General features: G+C 38.3%; 1 protein-coding gene across 3 annotated transcripts in view; it reads right to left on the reverse strand.

Annotated features, from left to right (window-relative positions):
* The window catches only part of LOC306862115 (transcription factor COE1-A-like), a 130,035-nt gene that overhangs the window by 101,819 nt on the left and 5,725 nt on the right, over positions 1 to 22,491 (reverse strand). For all 3 annotated transcript variants that reach the window (XM_079404755.1, XM_079404753.1, XM_079404754.1), the window contains exons 5-6: positions 17,510 to 17,583; positions 12,898 to 12,966 (exon numbers count right to left, since the gene is read on the reverse strand). In XM_079404755.1, the coding sequence (XP_079260881.1) occupies positions 12,898 to 12,966; positions 17,510 to 17,583 (143 nt within the window). The remainder of the gene's footprint in view (positions 1 to 12,897; positions 12,967 to 17,509; positions 17,584 to 22,491) is intronic.

Consider the following 22,491-nt stretch of genomic DNA (forward strand, 5'->3'; position numbering starts at 1 on the left):
ATTTTATTATCTAGATTTTTTATTTTATTATTTTTATTTATTTTATATTTTATTTTACATAGTATAAATTAATATATTTATTTATCATTTTCCAGCCATAACATAAAAATGGCTTTCAGGTATTTCAGGTAGCTTTCAATATCAGCCAGAATTTTTATATGGGTGCATTTGAGTCCTGCTTGGGAAACGCCCCAAGCAGGACTCAAACTCTGGTAACCAGCATGCAAGCACCACTGTACAACACGTCAGAGGACACACCACCAACCAAGACCATTCATCAAGAAAACAAGGTCACAGAATGCACATTTTTGCTGACTGCTTTCAAAATGCAAGTGAGTGACAAATTAATCTGACACAATTTATAATGTTAAAATGACTGAAAAAAAATTCTAAAACCCTCACAAAGCCACCACACACATAGAAGATGCTTCGCTGCTTGGTCTGTGTCAAGAGGTTGTCTGAGAGAGGCAGAGATCAACAGAGAGATGAGCAATCTTCCACAGAGATGACTGCGGTGTTGGCCGCCTGTTAATTACCCAGCGGTAAAGCGGTCCAGACAGGCTGACACACGGAGTCCCCCACCCTGAACCAGTGGCTTATTCTAGAGCTCCAGGCTGGCTCGCTCCTGCCCACCCTTACACACTTTAAAGAGTTTTCTACACCCAGTGAGGCCATCAAGAGGACCAAGATATGTATCATATTATAGGCCGTGGAGAGCTTGATAAAACAATATTACGCCTGGGTTATGCTTTTTAAGTAAGCTATGTTACAATGTGGTTATAGCTGAGAAAAATCCAAATAATGTGAAGCAACAGCAAAACAAGTGCATATGACAGCTCAATAGAAGCTTTTACAGTTCGAGTGAAACACTATCCGTGAGCCGTTTCATCTCTGTTTCTTCAACTTTAGGCAAGGGATTTATTAAACAGATGTCAACGTTTTTTATTTGTTATATAAAAACCATATTAAATCTATTTACACAATTCCGTTTTTGTTACTTTTCAAAAGCTTATTTTTAATGGATTTTATTACTTTAGGCTTGTCAAATTTGAATTATTACATGTTAAAAAAGTATGATCATCTTAAAGGCAAAAACCATCTCAGTATTTAATGTCAGAAAAATGATTTACATCAATTTTTAAATATGACGATTATACGCAATATATGAGATGTGATGTGTTATGAAAAAGTTAAATTCATTTGTGAACTCATTTTAAATTTGTTGATTTATTTGTGAACAGAATTTTCTGTTGTGCGTCATTTCCTATCCAGATGAAATTTGACAAAATTACACAAAAATTGCCTATATTTGGGATCCATAAAATGCTAGCTATTAAATTAGCCTTAGCAAGATGGAAAAGAAAAGTCAGCCATGTTATGAAATGTTAAACATATCATTTCCACCCAGTCATTTCCATCACAGAATGCTACCGAGCACAATACATAATTTGAGATGTGGTGGAAATGATATTGTAATGGAAATGATGACTTTAAAAAAAGAAAATGACAAACCTCTGGTTTCACAGTCGGGATTTAGGTTAAAACAGGATTAGGCAATAGTTCAATTAGGACATTTAAGAACTTTTTATGAACATGCCTTTGAAAAAAAACAATACTTATGTGTATCTTGAGACAAAACAAAGGCACTGACATATTTTAAGATCAGTTAGTGCAAGTTTCTTTAAATTGAAACAGCTCAGATTTACATATTAGTCTTGGATTAGGCCTAAACCTTGTTTGTGAAACTGGGGGATTAAGTAACACAAATTCTCCTGTGATGTACGTTCATGCAAAACAAACAGAAAACGTGAAAAGTCTGTTTCAAAAGTTTATTTTCTAAACGTCTGCAGGGCCAAAGTTAAAGAAACCACACTAACAAATGGTGTAGGATTTACTTTGAAATAATTTTCATTCAGAAACTGCTAGTAAATGTCACAAATAATCACAAAGAAATGGCAAGTAACACATGGAAGTAATGTGAATTTTGAAATGATAGAATTTTCATACTCCAATAATCTTGACATATTTACATGTTTGAAAAATCATTTTTTTGCACTGTATATAGCTTTAAAATATATATTATTTATGATGCACTTTGTACTGTTTGGAAATTTGGCCTTGTCTCTATACAAGTTGGATAATATTATATTCTGCAAGAAAAAGAGGGCATGTTTTATCATGCAACATCGCTTTGACGGCATGAGCTCTCTTTCCTGGCAACCCTCACCACTCGCTTCCTCCTGCAGGTAGAGCCGTAAAAACACACCGAGACACACACACACACGCACTCATTTAGGGTTGGCGGCACCCCGGTCTTCAAGCACCCCACCGCCTCTCTTTGATGGGCCGACCGTGTGGATGCAGCCATCCGTTAAATCTGACAAGGTTTGCGTTTTTATTCAGACCCTGCTATTAATAATGGAGTGATGCATGACCGCGACGTCCGGAGCCTTCCCCCACTTTTAGCTTCTCTCAGCGCAGCCCGGAGTGCTGACTCGCTAGCCAACATCTACACCTTGTTTACATTCTCAGCGCGACCCGTTCGCTTGAACTCACCTGCAACCTGTATTAATGACTGTTATGGGTCTGAAGTTTCCCCACCGACTGAGACGTTGAACTCTGGAGGCTGGAAACTTTTTGGGGAGGAATTCACCAGGGGCTGGGGTCTAGTTCTGCAAGTGATGAAGAAGCTGCAAACGGCCTGTCAATCATTACTCCCCACCGTCCCCAGAGGGTTTTCCTCTGCAGCGACCCCCTCCTCCTTCAAAAAAGCTAAATCGAGGAAGAAGGCGAGTAAAAAGAATTTCAGGGCTATATTGGACCTACTAGCTGGAGGCGCTGGCACTGAAGCTTCTTACATAAATACACATTCCCAGACACCTCCAGGGTGGAGAATAATAAGGCCACCTCCATGTCACCTTCCTCTTAACATAACTGCAAAAAAGCCCAGGTATCTGCAAGAGGACACCAACCGGTGGAGATGAATATGCAGCGGGCTTCCGTCTGCTCTCTCAAGACTTTATCATTTATCTGCAGAAAAACGGCTCGTGTGTACAAACAAAACCTTCGAGACTGACAGCTACCGCGGCATCCTCCATCATGCCCTGTCTGGATGGTGACAGTCAACCCATTCCCCAAGGTCCAGCTGTCCCCAGACCCCCGCTGTCACTGCAAGACCAGACCAGTACCAAAAGGCCAATCGTCGACCCCGAGACTACCAGAGCAAGCAAGTGGATCATACCCCTTTGGAGCCTTCCGTCAAAGTCTGCAAAGTTAAAATCTCAAGTGTCACCCGGCGCGCTTCCCTCTAAAGTGATGGAGGAGCCAAGTATGGAAATTAATGGCACATTGATGGAGAGCCGTCTTTAGAGCGGCCTTTTGAAGTCCTGACGGCACGGATCTGTGTGGAGAACTCTCTGAGCAACGCTTCAAAAGCGTGATTTCAAAACAGCCCTCCTCGCAGCAGCAAAATACGGCAGCGATGTGTACACAGAGTTCTGCTAAATTACGTTAGAAAAAAAAACTGAGTGAGGAATGTTTACCACTTACCAGCCTAATGAAATTACATGTGCACAGGCTCACACACACAGCCTCGAGATGGGAAATTATACGCGGCCATTACGCCGGGAGGGGCGAGGGATGTGACTGAATCTGTCTATTGAGCAAAAGGGTAGTTGGGTTTCCTGGCCAACAGCGTCCATTTCATTTTAATGGCATTGCTAATGCAAACTCACCGGGTCGGGCGCTGGGTGGGTAGGTGGTGGTGATTTGGGAGCCATGGGGGGGTGGGGTACACAGCGGCCCATTCATGGATACGTGGACTCTCGGGTCAGGTAAAGGGAGGGGTGTTCTGGCAGTGATATTAATGACCATTAAGTGAGAGTAGCTCTTTGCATTGGCACCTAAATCCAAACCACAGTTTTATCAGCCAGTAGATGCAGTAGATGTTCCTACTTGTGCTCACAAAAACGTACTGTGGCCACATAGTGGTGGTATCGAATGGTAATACCATGGTACTTTGGCGGGATGGTATTTGGGACAATTACAAGTACGCTACTGTTAAAAAGTTTGGGGTCGGTAAGACTTTTTCATGTTTTTGAAAGAAGTCTCTTATGCTGCACCAGTATGGCATTTATTTGACAAAAAATATAGTAAAAATAAATTTAAATAATCAATATGAAATATTAATTATTGTTCAAACTTAAAACTGTTTTCTATTGTAATGTAATATATTCTTGTGATGTAAAGCTGAATTTTCAGCATCATTTACCCAGTCTTCAGTGTTACATGATGCTTCAGAAATCATTAAAATATGCTGTTTTGTGCTAAAGAAACATTTAATATTATTATCAATGTTAAAAACAGTTGCTTTAAAAATTGCATGTGGTGTATCCATTAAGGTAAACTGACATATCATACATATTATATATTTTTTTCAATGTAAAAGGCAGTTTTACAAAAGTTATTAATTCATAAATATCAATACTTTTTGGGGGTGTCACACCACATGACATTGTGCATAATGTAACATAACATAAAAATGTTATATAACATATATATAAAATATGTTGCTTTCTTTGAATAGCCATCAAAGGATGGTCAGTTTACTGGATGCAAAATGGTTTGAAGGATTTGACTGTTAACACTATCCAGCCAAACCTTGGCCCCCTGGTATTTACAGTACATGGTACTCCAAGTTATTTCATGCTACATTTCTATAAAACATGATAAACAAATATATATATAAATATATAAAAATCAATACAATTAGTTTTCTGGACAAAGACAAAGTTAAACCTGACATTTCACACATACCGCCTTTTCCACCCTGTCTGTTCTAGTGGGCTGATTGCCCAGTGCATAATGGGGGGCTGGTTACGCACAGGGACACAGGGACACATCTGTGTGCAACATATCCCCGGGCAAGTCCATTTCTCCCTAACGCTACTTCAATTCCAGTCCTTATAGCTCCAAGAGGTTGGCTCAGGAGTAGTGTGTGTGCATGCCGCCCCTTTAAACACCGCCTCAGGGCACTTGGTTAGGCCCACCGCAGAGAAGCACTAGGTGCAAATGTAAAAGTACTGCATTTGGTTTGTCTGTTTTTATGGCAGTTAATGCACAAACAAGCCATTCAAAACTGCTTTAGTTGGGTTGTTGTCATTTTCAATGTCAAGGAACAGAACAGATTACAAGTTTGTCACATTATAGTTGAATTTCTAAAAATGAGTGAAAAAAATCCTATTGTGTGAGAATTATGCTCGGGTGGAATCTGGGGGCCTATCATGAATTAGCATCAAATGTAAATGTTGAGCTTTCTAATGATGGAAGGTGCAAAAAGAGATTCAAAATAAGATAAATGAATAAAACATCTTCAGTTCTTCCTCTCTCTCTTTCTCAGTTTTTTTTCTCCCTCTTTGACACAAAGTCAATGGCATGAATAATTCACTGCTCTCTCTCTCTTTCGCTCTCAGAGCCACGGGTGACCTTTCCCCACAGGAAGTGGAATCGAAACACAACAATGGGCCCCAAGCACAGGGGGATCCCAGATAAGGAGACACTCAAAACACAGCGGGGATACAGAGAGCTTGCAGATCCCATACATTATACATTAATAAATTATTCAGTTACAGTCCCTAAAATTCACATTGAATAAATACAGCCACCCACATGCTAGAGGGGGAAGACCAGCAGAGAGGCTCCGGTCCAGATTGGCTCCAATATCAAACTAAGCAGAAGTCTAAATTACTGCTCTGAATCATGGGGTAGTGTTTTTAGTCTGTATAAAATCATTTAATAATAAGTAGCTTATAGATTTAGTAGTATAGTTCTGAAATGCAAAACAAACAAGGGTGCCAAGTTTGACTCAGTAGAGGAAATTAAAATTAAATGTATTAAATTGACATTTAAATTAAATTATATAATATCAAATATATAATATTTATTCAAATTTAAAATAAAAATAAATGCATAATTATTTAATATATTAATATCTTTTAACCAATATACATCACTATTTTTTTCTTCTTCTAATAGGTCTGCCAGGATTTCAAACTTGTATAAACTCGTATAATTTGGTCAGAAGTCATGTTCAGAACAGCATATCATACTACTCATACTGTAATTTCTGCAGTATACATTATATATGCTATGCACAGTATGCGTATTTTATGCATAGAATATCTGTATGACCTGTTAGGCTTGGTGAAAACAAATGTGCATTATGAAAACAGAACACTGGGGAATATTGCCTCCCACAATGCAATGCAAAATATCTAACCTTCCATTTTCCAGTGTTACAGATGAACAGGAAGTGATATGATTTAATTGAACTGCCAATATTCAAAAGATTTTTATAGAACACTTGGATTAAAATGCAAAATATCATAAAATGCAATATGATAATTGTATGCAACTTGTTGACTTAAATATGCAACATTATAGGTCATGTGACAACATTGTAACATACTTTTGTTTGAATCATTAATTGTTGCATGCATAATGCATAGTTTCACAAGCTATTTTTAAAATTGAATTATGTCTGCAATACAGACACTTTTATTTTAGTAAATAAATTAAATAGAAATTGAGACTGCGAATGAATGTCAGAGGAATAATTGCCACCTACAGAGAAAGAAATCTAATTAAAATATAATTATATGGAAAAATATGTTGACAACAAGCTGCATGTCTCTCACACTTTTTTGTTTTGCACCTGCAAATGAGTAGCAGAAAGAAGGAAGTGACATCAATGCCTTAGGAGTGGTCCATCCTGTCTGCCATTATGAGCTCAGGTCAAAATCTCATTTAGCAGGAAGCCCTGATCATCAGAGCTCCGATGTTCACAGACTCACGCAAACACACAGAACACCTTACCATGGTAAACAACCATGCCCAGAGTAACATGAGCTCAACATACTGTCTGGATAAAACAAATCACTGAAAATGAATTTCAAACATCTGTCTCTCATGGAAAAGCTGAGATTTGCTGTCAGATTTGCTGGCATTTTCTGATCTCATTCATGCTGCTTTAAAAATAGTTAACTGCAAAATTCTACAAGTACAGTGCACTCAGTTATAAGATACAACATGAACTAAAGCCAGGGTTAATGAGCCACCTAAAATCTGTTCCTCTAACTCAGATGCTAATAGGAAAGCTAAAGAGCCTGACTGAATGACAGCTGAATTCAGAAAGCTTGATTGACAGGTCTCACACACACTCAATCCTCTGTTCGAGGCAGTGAGGGAGACGGGGATACACAACTGCTACTTTTACCTTTTGCGCAATGCAAGAAAGTGACATCTCACAAGCAAAACTCAAAAGATTTATTCAACAGAAACCAAATAAAACAGCATCGAACGGCAAGAAGGAAGAAAAGCCGGTCAAAGAAAGAAAGTAAGCTGATGTTTTAGTGAAAAGTAAGCTGAGATGGAGAGAGACGGACGCGCTCACATGCAGACAAATGCGCACGCCGCTTTAGGGGTCAACCAGGCGCATGATAGGATTTTCGGCAGTGAACTAGAAGTTGTTAACCGTATATTAACTTGGAGAGGTAGAGGGCGACACTGTTATTATCGTCTTTCCTGGCTGGGATTAAGTGGGCCACACGCAGCCTGTCACAAAGAGCTGGCACTGAGAAAGCACGAGGAACCTCACAGCGCTACACTGACAAGCAGACGCATTCGAACAAGCCACGGATATTCGCCTCATTCTCTCCTCTGCCTTTCACTCCTTGCTGATTTCTGCCACTCTTTCTCACACTAGCCACTAAAAGCCTTTTTTGCATTTCTTCTTTCTTCAATAGGCCAATCTGGACTGGATTAATTTAACAATGGTCGCCTCAGTCTAATTTGAGACAATCGTGTGCTGGGTCATAGCTGATTAAACCGTTAATGTCACAGTAGTATCCCGCTGGTGTGGTCTGAACGTAACTCAGACAATTGCTCCATAAAGTATTTGGGCACTAAAGGGGCACTTGAATGAATGTCTTGCATTAGAACACATCTGTAAACAAATCATGAACATGTTTTTCACAGAAGTATCATTCTTCATTTTTGCAATGATTTTAACAGAAGCCAGGGGGATTTTAGTGGAGATTTGAAGTCAATATGACAGGTATTCAGCACATGAATTATGAACAGGACAATGTTTGATAACCAGTCGGGGGAAATCTTTAAATATTATTCATTACTTTAGAACCATACCAATGAGATCATATGAATTAGCCACCAAATCGATAAAACATAAAATAGTAATGAATTGGCATGAGGTTGTATTGGACAAGAATGACAAATAAAGTCGCAATTGACAAATAGTAGTTCTCATGATTGACAGACATAGTCCCAATTTTCAGAAATAAGGCCAAATTTATGAGAAATTAAGCTACAATTATGAGAAATAAAAGTGCAATAACAATTACAAGCCACAGTGAATTAATGAAGTCAGTTTATATATATATATATATATATATATATATATTAATTGTTTGACAGCACTAATATATATATATATATATATATATATATATATATATATATATATATATATATATATATATATATATATAAACTGACTTCATTAATTCACTGTGGCTTGTAATACATAATAAATACACACAGTACACACATATATATTATGTAAACAAATGTATATATAAACAGGCTTCAATTATATGGAATGCCAAAATTACACACTTCACCTTTAACAAGCTTCTTTTTGTGAAATGTTTTGCTTGAAAAGTGCTTTGGCTATCTTTCTCTGAAATAAATGTTACGTGGTTTGATATTTTATCAACACTGAGCCATTCCTAAATGTATCCAAATTTGCAAAAATCAACATCAAACCTAAAATAATGTAACAATTGTACTTGATATACTCATATTTCTTACAAAACGAATCATGATCATACACAGCAAGCTAATGCGATTTGAGATCTATTTTGCCTGCACGCCCTGAACTTTTAGCTTAGAGCTGCACTTTTTCAGCAGGCCATTAAATGTAAAATTCAAGGGCATGGTGACCCATTTCCCTCCATCAGCTCTGCGAATGTTGTTTTGGTTAGAGAACAGAGATCCAGATGTTGAGCTCTGAGCGCTGAGAGTCAGGCCAGCCAAGAGGGGCTGAGAACCGAGTCTTGGGGGTACAGGAAGTCCCACGGTATCCACGGAAACTTTCACATTCTATTCTTCGCCGGCCCCTCTGACAGCTTCTGACATCCCTCAGCGTGGGCTCACCGCATCACTGCAAGAGCCCTCACGATCCCAGAGTGGATAGAGAACTACTTCCTCTGAGAGGGGAAGATGAAACATCCTAAAAGCCGACGGCAGAGCGTTCAAGTAACTTCTTGTGGTGCGTTAGAGAAAACACACACCCGTTTTTGTACCCCTCCTGCGCCAGAGGATCTAACATCACAGATACAATAGGCAGCTGGTAAGTGGAGATGCTTGAAACGGGCCGACAGGAAAGGATTTCGATTGACATTCTACCCTCAGTTGCGTAAAGCAAGTACACAGCTCCCTTTGAATAAAAATAAAAACTTTCTCCTAACGCTAATTTTAGGGACACGGCTACTTATCCGAGGCTTTTTTGGCACTCTACACATAAACAGAAGTGAGATGGGAGGGTCTGGAATAAAATGAGACGCGAACAATAGACGTCCAGGGTTGCAGGGGTTGGAGTGGAGGAAGGTGGGGGTGGAGGGCCTGAACTGAAAGTGATTAAACCAAGAGGAAGAAAGGAGAAAGTGAGGAGGCGTCTATTAGATGTCAGTGTGCTTTGTGTCCATGTCAATGAGACGGGATTAAAGTATTGGAAATAATCTTACAGAACCGATGAAAGGTCAGTCCGGGAGAGGGAGAGGCCGAGAGGAACATATGGCCCAGCTGAGGAGTCGCTAATGTTATACAGCACGTTAGAGACGCTAACACACACACACACACACACACACACACATGAATGCGAGAGGGAGCGGTTCAAATAAAACAAATAAAGAGATCCAGATAAATAAGTATGAAAGGAATCGTTTTACATGTGGCGTAAATCGAAGAGCCCCGTGGAGTTCATTACGAATTCTGTGAGCAGGTTATGATTTGTGGTATTCCCCTGCCTGTGCGAATAAATCGAAAGGACTAACGACAACCTGCAACCCTATTCGTCGATAAATGGCGAGGGTGGATATTGTTTGTTTACAGATGTTGTTTACAATCTGAATCTTAGTAAATATGAAATTAGTTGTTTTAACAGCATAATAAGGGTTCATTAGTGTATTTAACACAGATTTGGATTAGCTGTGTTCTTTGTGTATCTAATTAGAGCATCACTCTCAATGCAAAACTAGCAGAATTAGCCATAGCCAGACTAATTACTGGTGTGAAATCAAATCGGCTCATTGAAAGAAGTGTGTGCTAATGAGCCCTTATTAACCAAGCTAAATAACTCAGAGGGAAAAGGCGGAACTCGGATTTATTTTTCTTTAGGTTAGGCATTTAGGAGAAATAATAAATCATAATCGAGACGCTGTCATTGAGCTTGTGAGAAAATGTGTAGCTGCCAAGGATACATACCAAAATTAGATTGTTTTCTTCTTTTTTTCACCTTTTTATTTATTTTTTTTGTTCTTTCCTGCATGACCCATTTCTCTGGGTTGCAGAAACATGCGACGAGAGATCAGGAGTGACACAATCAGATCAGATCACAACATCCAAACACTCTCACCTTTATGACAAGAAAAAGATTTTATATGCAAAGAAATATGTGTGGGAGGATTATTAAGTAGGACCGAAAAATTGCAACACCAACGCATCACAATTCTGCATCAGTGCAGAAAAATTCATAATCGGAATTTTAAATAAATTTTAGTTAAAAAGTACAAATATGCAGGACAAACAATACATATATATATAAAAAAAATCTGCAACATCTGCTACACTAAGTTGAAACATTCTTTATGCTAAAATGATAGCACAGCTGTTGGATATATGCCATGTCAAGGCACATTTTCTAATGTAGAACAACAGTGTTATAAATGCATTTACATAGAAAATACAATTGCATGACAATGCAAATAATATATATGCACAAAAACTGAATTGAGAACTATTATGATTCCATTAAACAAAACTGAAAGATGAGGTGCCTGAAGAGTTGATGGCCTTGAAGTTACCAAGACCTTCTTGTGGGCCTTTTCACTGCACATGGGACCAATGCACATGAGATCCTCCAGCAGGTTCATCAGCCTGTGTTCATATCGAGCCTGTGTGCTCAGTGAGGTTTAAAGGCACATGAGTGTATATATGCGAGCCACAGCTGGCTCCCAAGAGTTCTGACCCGTTCTGGTCAAGTGAAGCATAAACTGTGTCGGCTACCCACAAACACGTGAGTTAGGTATGAAGGGGGGGCGGTAGATCTGTTGTGTCCGAGCGCGGTCGGCTGAGCAGCTCCAGTCACACCTGAGTCCATTCTGCAGGAACGGTTCAGTGGCTGAAACCGAACAGCCGCAACTGTCCAACTCCTTACTGACTGTTGTCTAAAACTAAAGTAAACAAGCAGAGCAGAACCAGGAGAGCCGATACAGTGGGAAACTTCTTTTTTTTTTTCTTCTCAGCAGGGTTTAATTTTCACAAATGAGCCTGAACGGTCTTTTGACAAACGTCACAAATCAACCTAGTCTGGTCATCTGCACACAATAACTCTTACACACCATTCCATGTGGTGTAAATCAAGTCATTTCCCCCTTCGGCAATAGATTCTCCCTGAGATATACCTTTGATTTGTGGCCTTTCCCAGTGTTACGGGCAGATTATGGAAAAAAGGCGTCTTGGGAAGTTGGAAAGCTGCATATATTCCAGCAAGGGCCTTTTTAGCGAGACCAAATGAAACGTGATTCAGTGCTGATTTTCTTCAAATAGGCTAAGCAGCTCTTGATATGTTCACCTCGTGTGCATAAATATTGTCTCAAAGGAACGTTTAGCAATTTTCATTGAGCGTAGCAGTTGCTGCAACAATGAGAAAAGATTGTTTTGTTCAATCCATGAGAACCATGACCTGTCAAAATAAATGCCCTTAGACGTCGGCTAATAGCTTCCACATTGCAAAACACATAACTGCACACAGCTATCCTGAAGCTAACAACATTCAACCTCAAGGACTGTGACATTTTTTGCATTGCTAAGAATCCTATTAGCATTAATGCTAACATTATTAAAACTACAATTACATCATTCAGAAAGGAGACGAATGTTAGGTGACAGAAAGCGACGCCCCGGGGGATTGAGAGAGATGGCGAGAACAGGGTAGCGAGGATGAGTGGGGGCTGGGGGTGGGGGGCGTCTATTGTTTCACAGCCCATTATACATGTGGGTTTGATTAAGACAGAATATAAAGACCAAGAACACTGTGTTTTTTTACTTCTTAAGGGGGAACCATAATCCAGAACCGGGCCAGATCTCAATTTGAAATACATACCATGTAGATATTATCTAAATTGCTTACATGTTTACTGTCAAACATGTTCTGAAGAGAAATTACTCACTAAACAGTTTTAACACAAAGACTAGCCTTTGACTAAAGCCTTTAGGCCTGTAATTTACTTGGACAAAGACAGCAATAAAAAGCACATTAATATCAAGTGTTTGGGCTCAGCCAATCCTGAACCCACAACAAAAGGAACATGGTGAAAAAATTGCAGCAAAAGAAACAACATGACAGAGCATTTAACTAACAAGTGACTCAAACGTACACACACAACAGACCGTGACGGCCGTAAGACTCCAGCGTGTCCTGAGAACTGCTTCAAAAGCGACGTCAACCACAGCCTCAAACAGCACGATGATAACAATGAAAGTATCAGATGTATTCAGGAACACAGTGTCAGGAAGTGTTAATGAGGGACAGTTTCCTACCTGTCGATGATGACGGGATCCGAGGGTGTCTCGTTGCGGTTCCCGCAACTCTTTTTGTCACAACAGCGGCTGAAAAAAAGAAAATATCAGTTTAAATCATATTTTAAGTCAAATCTAGACCAACCATTTTTGTTATTTTAACAAGTCATATTTTTCATGTCTTTGTATTTTGTCTATTAAGATTTATGCGCAATTCTATTTTTAAACTCTCAAACATACTCAATGTTTGAATGTAAATGCTTAGATACGCAAGCTAGACAAGATTTTATCCTACAGTCATTTAACTCAAAAGTCAGATAGTTAAAGGGGAGGGGTTTAAAAGAGGGCTTGGTGACATCACTCAAAAAGGAAAATCGTTTCAGAGGCTTAAAATTTAATAGATGAAGGACCTTTTTGTCTTCTGAATAATTTCAACCTATGAATCTTGCACAATGACATGTATGATGAAAGAAATTAGAGTCAAATTTGATGTCTTGTTGACCTAAAAGCTAAACTGTAACTCTATCGCCACCTTGTGTATTGGAGTTTGTTAGCGCCACATTAAAACGTTAAGCACTATCAATGGGACTGCTAGAGTTTCACTGCATTTGCATAGGCGATGAAGGTTAAGCAGAATGACGAGAGGAGAATTTAAGGTGTTTGAGGGGCTTCAGCGGCGGTTTGGAGACCACCGGCATCACATTTCCACCGCACAGATGGCAGTAGGACACTGAATAAGGGCTGGGGACAAAACTGTCACATGACACCCCTGGCATTGTCCTTCCCCCTTCAATTTTTCTTCCTCCCACAACTCTCTCTGCTTCCACCCTCCCACCTCACGGTTTCTCTTGTTACCTCATTCCCAGCTCCCTATTTTCTCCAATGACACAGTTTTTAGACGCATCAATAGACTTTATCATTCATTCACGGACTACAAACATTCAGATCGTATCATGAGATGTACCGTGCTTATTCATGAGGAACCGTGTGTATGTGATTTATATAATACACTTCTTCAGGTATGCATGATGAATGTCTTTCTTTAGAAACTCATCATGAATAGAAGACTAAAATCTCTCTCTCTCTCTCCCTCTATCTACATCTCTATCTCTCTCGCCCCTCCTTTTGCAAGGCTTCCTCAACTAGGTCAGTGTCCTCCCAAAGGACTGGAACAAGGGATTGCAGTGCCTCTGTGTGTGTGTTGTATGTGTGTGTTGTGTGTTTTGTGTGTTTTGTGTGTGTGTGTGTGTGTGTGTGTGTGTGTGTGTGTGTGTGTGTGTGTGTGTGTATGTGTATTTATACAGTGCAGGAAGAAGATTTGTAGGAGCCTAATGATCAAATCCGGCAGCGCCCCTGGGAGACACGGTTTAGCTCCTGATACACAGAACCTTGAGCATTCAAATTTATAGATACACATTCAAAGCAATTAAAGAGAATTGTTAACTACAGTTTTGCAAAACTCACTGGCATGATGCAAGAATGTTGGGGGTGGCTGTTGCAGTTTTTGTTGTTAATTGGTCAATGATGGGTCAGTATTCATGTTGTTCTCATTTGGTTTTGAAAAATGTTTACACACTGCAAAACTACAACTTCAAATTTACTGGGGTTTTTTGTTGTTGTTGTTGTTGAGATTTCCAATCTAACTAAACTAAACTTATTATTTTACGTCAAGCATGAACACTAAGTTGAAACAACACATTATCACATATTCCAATGTTGAATTTTAAGTTGTGATAACTAACTGCAGCAATAATTTTTTTTTACAACAAAGGATTAAATGTAATGACCATAAAATGCTGTGTGATATAACCATCAAGTAAAAAAAACAAACATTTTCCATCTTTCAAAAAATAATATATACATATACACAACTTTTACCATGAAAAATATTTAAAATATAGAAATATCATGGATTATTAATTCATAAATATCATTGTTTTGAGGAGTTACACTACATGACATTTTACAACCTATTCTAGCAATGCCTTGTGATAAATAGATCAAAATATCCGATATTTTAAAAGACTTATTGACCTTAACACAGCCATACAGGTCTTCAAGGGTACTTGCTGCATGTTGGTTGCACCACATGACAAAGTTTTTTTTCCAAATATTAATAACCAGCGAAGCAGTTCTGTCTCCAGTTTAAAAAATAAAAATAAAATAAGATTACATTAAAACATGCTCATCAAAGAAATATACATATTAAAGTCATTGCATATATGTGTTGCATTTTTTATATATATCTTTTAATAAATTAATAGATCTGGACAAATTGTTTTTTAATTAAATAAAATTAAAAACCTGACACAATATTGACCCTAATATCACTTTGCTGCTTCATGTGGTTGCTATCAAAAAATAAGTTATTTGAGGTCAGTAGCACTTATATAACACTTATAGAGTTTATATATTTGAACAAACACTTACCACTAAGTATGAAAAATAATAAACACTTGCCTCAGCAAATACAACTGCAAGTAATTATTGCATGCCTATATTAGTTTATAGGGAGGTTGGGAAGGTTATAATCTTTTTCCTGATCCTCTTCAAGATCGTCCCGTAGGACACCCAGAGGAAATCGCATCTTAGATCTTAACGCTTCCTTCCTGATGCGGCTTTTGAAGAAATGTTTAAATGAGCTCATGTAATTAGCAGGATGTAGTCGGCTCTATCAATGTTGGAACATGTCTACCATCACACGCCTCCAACATATGTTTACTTTCCATGATTCCTTTGATTCATGACATTGGATTTGTGTTATGACAACTTTAGTCTTTAGAAGAACAATTTTGGCCAGTTTCACGACAAACAACATCCTGAAACACATTCCCTGATTTTTTTCTCTCCCCCTAGTTTGTTAAAATGATAGGAATAAGCACTTTTGTCCCACACTTGCAAGCTGGCATGGCACCATATGGCTAATGGTGGTGCGTGGCAATTAGTGGAGCTGATTAATGGTGAACAGCCTAATTTTCTGCTTATAATTGCGGCAGCGTTTGAAGGTACACATACAGGCTATCGCACGCACACATACACGATTGCCTATCAATGCTGATTTGGCAGGTGGGGGGGGGTGAAGACTACATCGGTTTGTGTATACATTAGCTGTCAGTTCTAACAGTGTCTATATAACACCTTTAAGTTGCGTGACGTGTTGCTGATAAAACCTGGCATATATTTCATAGATGCCATGTGAGCCAAGGCACATTTGTTAACGGAGCAGACTAAAATTTCAGATTGAGTAATGAGTTTCTGCTTGTCCTAATTAACCAGGCATCAGGGTGATATTCATGGGGGGAGGGGGGTTACAAGGGTGGGTGGCACTGTTAAAATACCACTAAAAATAGGCTTGAGTCGATCATCACAACCTACTTTTAAGCAAATTCATCTTTGGATGTTAATTAAATACATAGCATTTGATAGAAAAAGTCATCTTCTACTTGTTTTTTTTTTCTTCTCTCTCTCTGTTGTTCACTAGGGGTTTGTGAGTTTGACCTGGATAGTATTAGCGTGAATTGAAACAGAATACAGCACTAGAGTTTACAGCAGCAGGACATTTTGATGGTCAGAGCAAAATCTCATTGGTTCAACATGCCTGAATATAAAATACTCCATGTCATCAAAATCTAAAGCTGCATCCAAAATCGCATAGCTTTGCGAATGTTAGAAAAGAATGTTCTGTATAGCATGAACATATGTAGTATGAATGAAATCCAGATGTACTGCATCCGCCATGTTGTCATGTGACTTACAGCGCCAGTTGCGACTCTTCACTGTCATTCACATCTCCTCTCCCGTGGCCTCATGGGATAGTAAAGCATCCATCAGATGTGTATTTCAGAATCTCAGTGGAAATTTCCAGGTTCTTTTTGCCTACAGTTTTATGAGTACTGTGAATTCGGACATAGGCTACTACTTGTTTTTAGCATACTACATAGCAGGGAAGTAGGCATATTTGAAACACAGAGTGAGTTTTTGCAGCAGTCCATGTTTATTAGCTTTGAGGCTTACTATGTGCTAGTGTACTCCCAAATAGCAACTTTAGATTGGACTAAAAATACGAATGACTTAATATTAATGACTTGAATGATTTTGTTTGCAGGATTATATAATTTATGTCCAAAAACATGCTCTCTATCCGCTAATACCACCTGCCTGACTAGAGTTAGCACACAGCAAATTATGGTTTTCCAGTGTCATGAACAATTCAGTTTGCCCATTGAGTTGAATCTGCCTAGGACCCCTGAGGGTAGTAGTTTGTAATGCCTAATCAAAAATAGTATGTATAAAATCAGCTTGAAGAATGCTAATACTTAATAAAACACAGAGAAAGGATGAGAAATATTTAATTCAACAATGTACTGTATATATTTGCTGTTATACTAATAAGGCACTGAATAAAGCACCAATTAAAAGTTCTTTCAGCCAGTGGAATGGACTGAATTGTTATTTATGATTATTATTTTTAAAAATGTGTTATACAGTTTGATGGGGTTTTTAAATATCAAATATGTTCTGATTTGCTGTGATTGTGCTATGTCACGCAGCATTTTCAGCAGGACATACGAATCACTTGGAAACTTGTCGCATCGCACCTGGTTGGGACAAAGTGTAATGGAAAAAGTCTCACCTGCACATGATTTCATGAGTGAGGAGTACACGGCACATCTCCGGATTCTTGTCCTGACCTTCATATATGATGGCCTTTGAACAGAGAGGGGAAAAAAGTCAGTGTTTGGACTCGCACACACTAGAATGAATCTTTTGGGCAATCAAAATTAAATGAAGCACATTACATATATATTTTAGGAAGTTGACACTGACCACACAACATCCCCAAAAACACATTTCCTCCACTTATCCACCCTCACATTCAGCTATGGATTCACAGAAGCCAATTACACTTGAGAAACACGCTGCGAGGAGGCGTAATTCTGCCTTTAAAGCCTGTTGGCCTGGTCATATTTAATAAATATCAGCATGTGTCGTGGGGAATCGTCTAAGCTGTTCTAATATTTCTGGACAGGCTGTCCAGAGCTCTGGCTCCACACAGGACTGTGGCTCATTAAAGGAAAGGAAAACAGAAGGTGAGAAATGAAGGTGCTCCAATAAGAAGGGCTCATTGTTTCACTTCTAGCTCAAGTAATTACTCTCCCTACAGGGCTTGGGGCTGAGGTGGGGTAACATGTGGTAGAGGCTGGGATGTACAATAGCACCAGCTCCGAATGGTTTGAGGGATGGGTAACAAGCCGAAGAACACCTGTGGAGGAGATGATACGAAACGTAACTGGCTACTCAGATTCTAACAAGCGGGGAAAAATAATGACAGTGATTCCTATGGATTAGGGGAAACATATTTAGCAAAAATTATACAGCTGAATTCCAAAATGAAATACTGTTCGCAAATTTACTTCTGTAATATAGCATCACAAGACCGGTTTTACTGGGGCACAAACCCCTGTGAAATGCAGCTGTATCAAAATTTTACTGATAAAGAGGCCTAGTTAATCATGTTGTGTTATTTCTATCAACTATTTAGAATCAGAACTAGCCTGCCAGATTCGTAAATGAATCACTTTTTTGATCTAATTGGTCATACGGGTTTGCAAAAAGATCTGAAATTATTCGCAATTCAGTTTGACGAATTTGGACAGTTCACTTACGCACTGAATCATTTGCCACGGCTTCTCACACTGAAATCGTAATGGCATATTTTATAAGATAATAAAAAATTAGCGCTGACTGAGGGTGGATATTTACCCACTATCCATTCAATTTAAGAAACAAAACGTAACGTCTTCTATCGTTTGTCAAGGACGAACGATTCAGATTTTACGGCGTGACTAGTGTAGTTTGATTCACGAACAAAAAAGTCTTATGAGCCAGTTCTTTTTAGTGTACCTATCAACACATACAGTGCGACAAGTGTAATCCAATTCACAACTCTTATGAGTCAATTCTTTTAAGTGATTCAGCAACAAACAGCACGACCAAGTCCGAGCCCTGGACCTGAGCAAACGATACTTATGAGTTAATTCCTCTTAGTGAATCATATACATACAATAACGGCCAGTCTAGCTCAATAGCAAATGGCTCAAGCCAGCTCATTTAATGATCCATTCAAACGAATGAACAAATAACTCAATGAATTAGTCAGAGTGGATTGTGAATCAAGATCTGATTCACTTACTGATATTTTGGTGATGTCAGTCTCGAAACGAAGTTTTGTGTTCTTCAGGACAGGTTAAAAAAATGAAAACATAATTGTTTACAATTTTTACATAATTACATAGGCTACACTATCAGTCAAAAGTTTGGAACAAGATTTTTAATGTTTAAAAACATGTCTTACACAAGGCTGCATTTATTAATCAGAAATACAGTAAAACCGTAATATTGTGAAACATCATTACCATTTAAAATAACTTATAATATGCTGATTTGCTGTTTTTATTTTATTTATTATTATTATCAATGTTGAAAATAGTTGTGCTGCTTGATATTTTTGTGATTTTACTATACCATTAAAAAGATTCAGGTAATTTTTTCAGAAATTAATATTTCATCAACAGTAACAGATATTATAATATAAGATAAATATAATATAATATATATAAGATAAAGATATTTATAATGTTACAAAACATTTATATTCTAAAAATAAATGCTGTTCTTTTGAATTAAAAAAAAAGAAACATGGTTTCAACAAAATATTAAAGAGCAAAATCTATTTTCAACATTTATAATTACAAGAACTATTATTAATAATTAAACACCAATAATAATCAAACACCAAATATCATGTTAGAATGACTTCTGAAGGATCATGTGACACTGAAGACTGGAGTAATGATGCTGAAAATTCAGCTTTAATGTAACAGGAATAAATTGCATTTGGAAATATATTCAAATGTAAAACAGTTACTGTATGTTTCACAATATTACTGTTTCATATGACAGTGTTTATCTCTTCAATTCACTCACTCATATTTTTCTTTCATTTTTGCATCTCTCACTCATGGGGAAAAATGTGAAGTGCCTATGCGCTCACTGGCATACGACCTACGCTAGCATGTGACGTGCCAAACCATCAGTGGCGTGTGGCACAGGGGCGGTGGGGGGAGGCAGGAGGCTGGAGGAGGTGGGTGCGAGAGAGCAGTTGGGATGCCAGACTGGAGCACGGTGCACCATCTGGTACGGCCCCCCAATTTTCTCCCAAATTTTCTCGGCTTTGCTCTCACCCCTCCTTAACACAAAACACAGCGCTGCCAGGCTGGCAAAGCCTTGTGTGTCACCCCTCCTCCCCGAGCCGAATGTTGGACATGGTATGCCATTCCGAACAGTGCCGCGTTTGACTATGCCAAGCGTGTCACCTTGCTAAGATTCTGGGATCTCGTTCGTAGGCATACCGACTGGCAGCAAATCTGTCCCGTTACGCACAGTCATTACTCTCTGCCATGTAACGGAGGTGTAATTCAGCAAGCCTGTGTCCAGCATCAAAAAAGTTTGTCACATTGACCTTAACTGGAAAAAAACACTGACGCAAAGTTCTATCTACCAAGAAAAGGGTAATTTGACAGGAGAAATATCCAGAGACAGACGATACATTGGCTCATTGTTTGATGTCTTTCAGATGTACTTTACATTATACAAAGGCACTGAAAGTGATATTGTTACAGCCAGTGCTGGAGTTGGCAAGCTCGGAGCATTTGTTCAGATGGTTTTCTTTCACTTTGAGGGAATGGGGGCCAAGGTCTTCTAGAAGTACACAGCATGCATCACTGTCTGCCAGCCCAAAGACCTGCTTCATATTTCTATCTATAAACACCAAATCTATCTTCGCCCATTCAGGCTGAGCTGTGCTCTTCCACTTGCTTTAATGCCATAATAAAATATTATGAATCTGTTATAAAAAGTAATTCAGGTAATATCCCACCATTAAAGTCAACAATTGATCCTACTTATTTTATGAATGCACATTATTGCTTAGTTTTTTTTTTATTTAATATTTATTTTATTTTATATAAAATAATATACACACATAATATACATTTTTAAAATCCTGCTTTTCTCAAAGCAAAACAACAACAAAAAACAGTTGAATAGAGTAAAAAAAAAATCACAAGTTTTACTGAATTTTTAAATGTGCAAATGAGGAAATATATCATTAAATATACACTAATTTGCATACATTTGCAAAACAGAAGTCTGAATATTTATTTATTTATTTCAGGCTTTCACAGAGAGGATCTTTCTTCATATGAATCATATCATATTTTCAACAGGCAGGGAAGTAAAAAAAAAAAAAACTTTTTAGTAATAAAATGATATATAAATCAAGCAAATGATATAAACAAAACCTTCTGCGAAATCTTTAGTGCATAGGTAAGAATAAAACGGTAAAGGTGGATGTAAGTGCTACTGAAGTCGAGATTTCTGGCTCAGAAAGAAAAAGCCTTTAAAGATATGTATTGTAATTTAAATCTACAGATGAAAGTGTAATAAAATAAACACTTAAAAGTGTCATTTGAATATTTCTTTCCATTAGTCTTAAACAAGACTTTTGTTATGGAAGTTTAATAGTCCAAAATCTCAAAATTGTGTCTGTAGTGTCACAACTTCCTCCAGTCATACAAATGGAAGTGACTCATATAAAGATTGATTAGTCTTTGTATATATTTTTTGTATTAAGTGCTTTCAAAAGGGAAATTTTAGGTTACCGGCTCTTAGTGTGCCATCTTGATAACTTTAAAATGCATTGGCTGCTTTTACTGCGATCAAAGAACAGGAAGCGCTGAGATAAATGCAGGAAATAGTTTCTTTTTGATTTTGAAGGAACATTGAATGTGCAAAGGTGGCGCGTAAAAAAAATCACTCTATGTTAATGTTACAAGTGTGATATTTAGGGCAGTTTTAACTGCGTGCCAAAGTGCGAGAAGGGCACATTAATAAGCATGCAACGTTCATATGCCTTGTAATACATATTTCATCTCGCCAAGCACACTTTTCATATTTCATCCAGCGTTTTCCTCAATGGCTTTGATGTGACGCCTGAAATCGAAGGCAAGTAAACAAGACGCTATAAATACATGGAAACCTATTTCCTACACAGTTGGCATCATCTGTTAGCATGCCATTAAGAACACGGCTGCCTTTTTTCCCAGGCCACTGCGCTACCTTTAAAGAGGTGCTGTCTTGGCAGTGATTTCACTCTTTGTTCTCCCACACACACAGAAGCGTTCACATACACGAATAAGTATCTCACCCCACCCCTGATCAGCTGTTCAGACATAAAGCCTGAGAAACAAGAGAAGAGGAAGAGAGAGCAAGAGCTGGGCAGGCAGACAGACAGGAGAATAGACGCAGGGTTTCTAGAGACAGCTAAAAGACATCTGAGGGACTTCTAGACAGTGCAAGAATTTGAGCAGGAGAGCAGGGAACAAAACAAGGCTGAAAAGAAAAGACTTGTGGAGTGGATGGGTTAAAAGTGTGATAAAACAAAGCTACAGTTCGTGAAAAGAAATGTGTATTGCCAAGCCAATCACAATGCATTTTCCATTTGACCTGCCTTTGGAGGGCGGGGTTTTGGAGAGAGGGCGTGGCCTGATTCAC

The sequence above is a fragment of the Barbus barbus genome, assembly GCF_936440315.1.
Source record: "Barbus barbus genome assembly, chromosome: 43".
Lineage (NCBI taxonomy): Eukaryota > Metazoa > Chordata > Actinopteri > Cypriniformes > Cyprinidae > Barbus > Barbus barbus.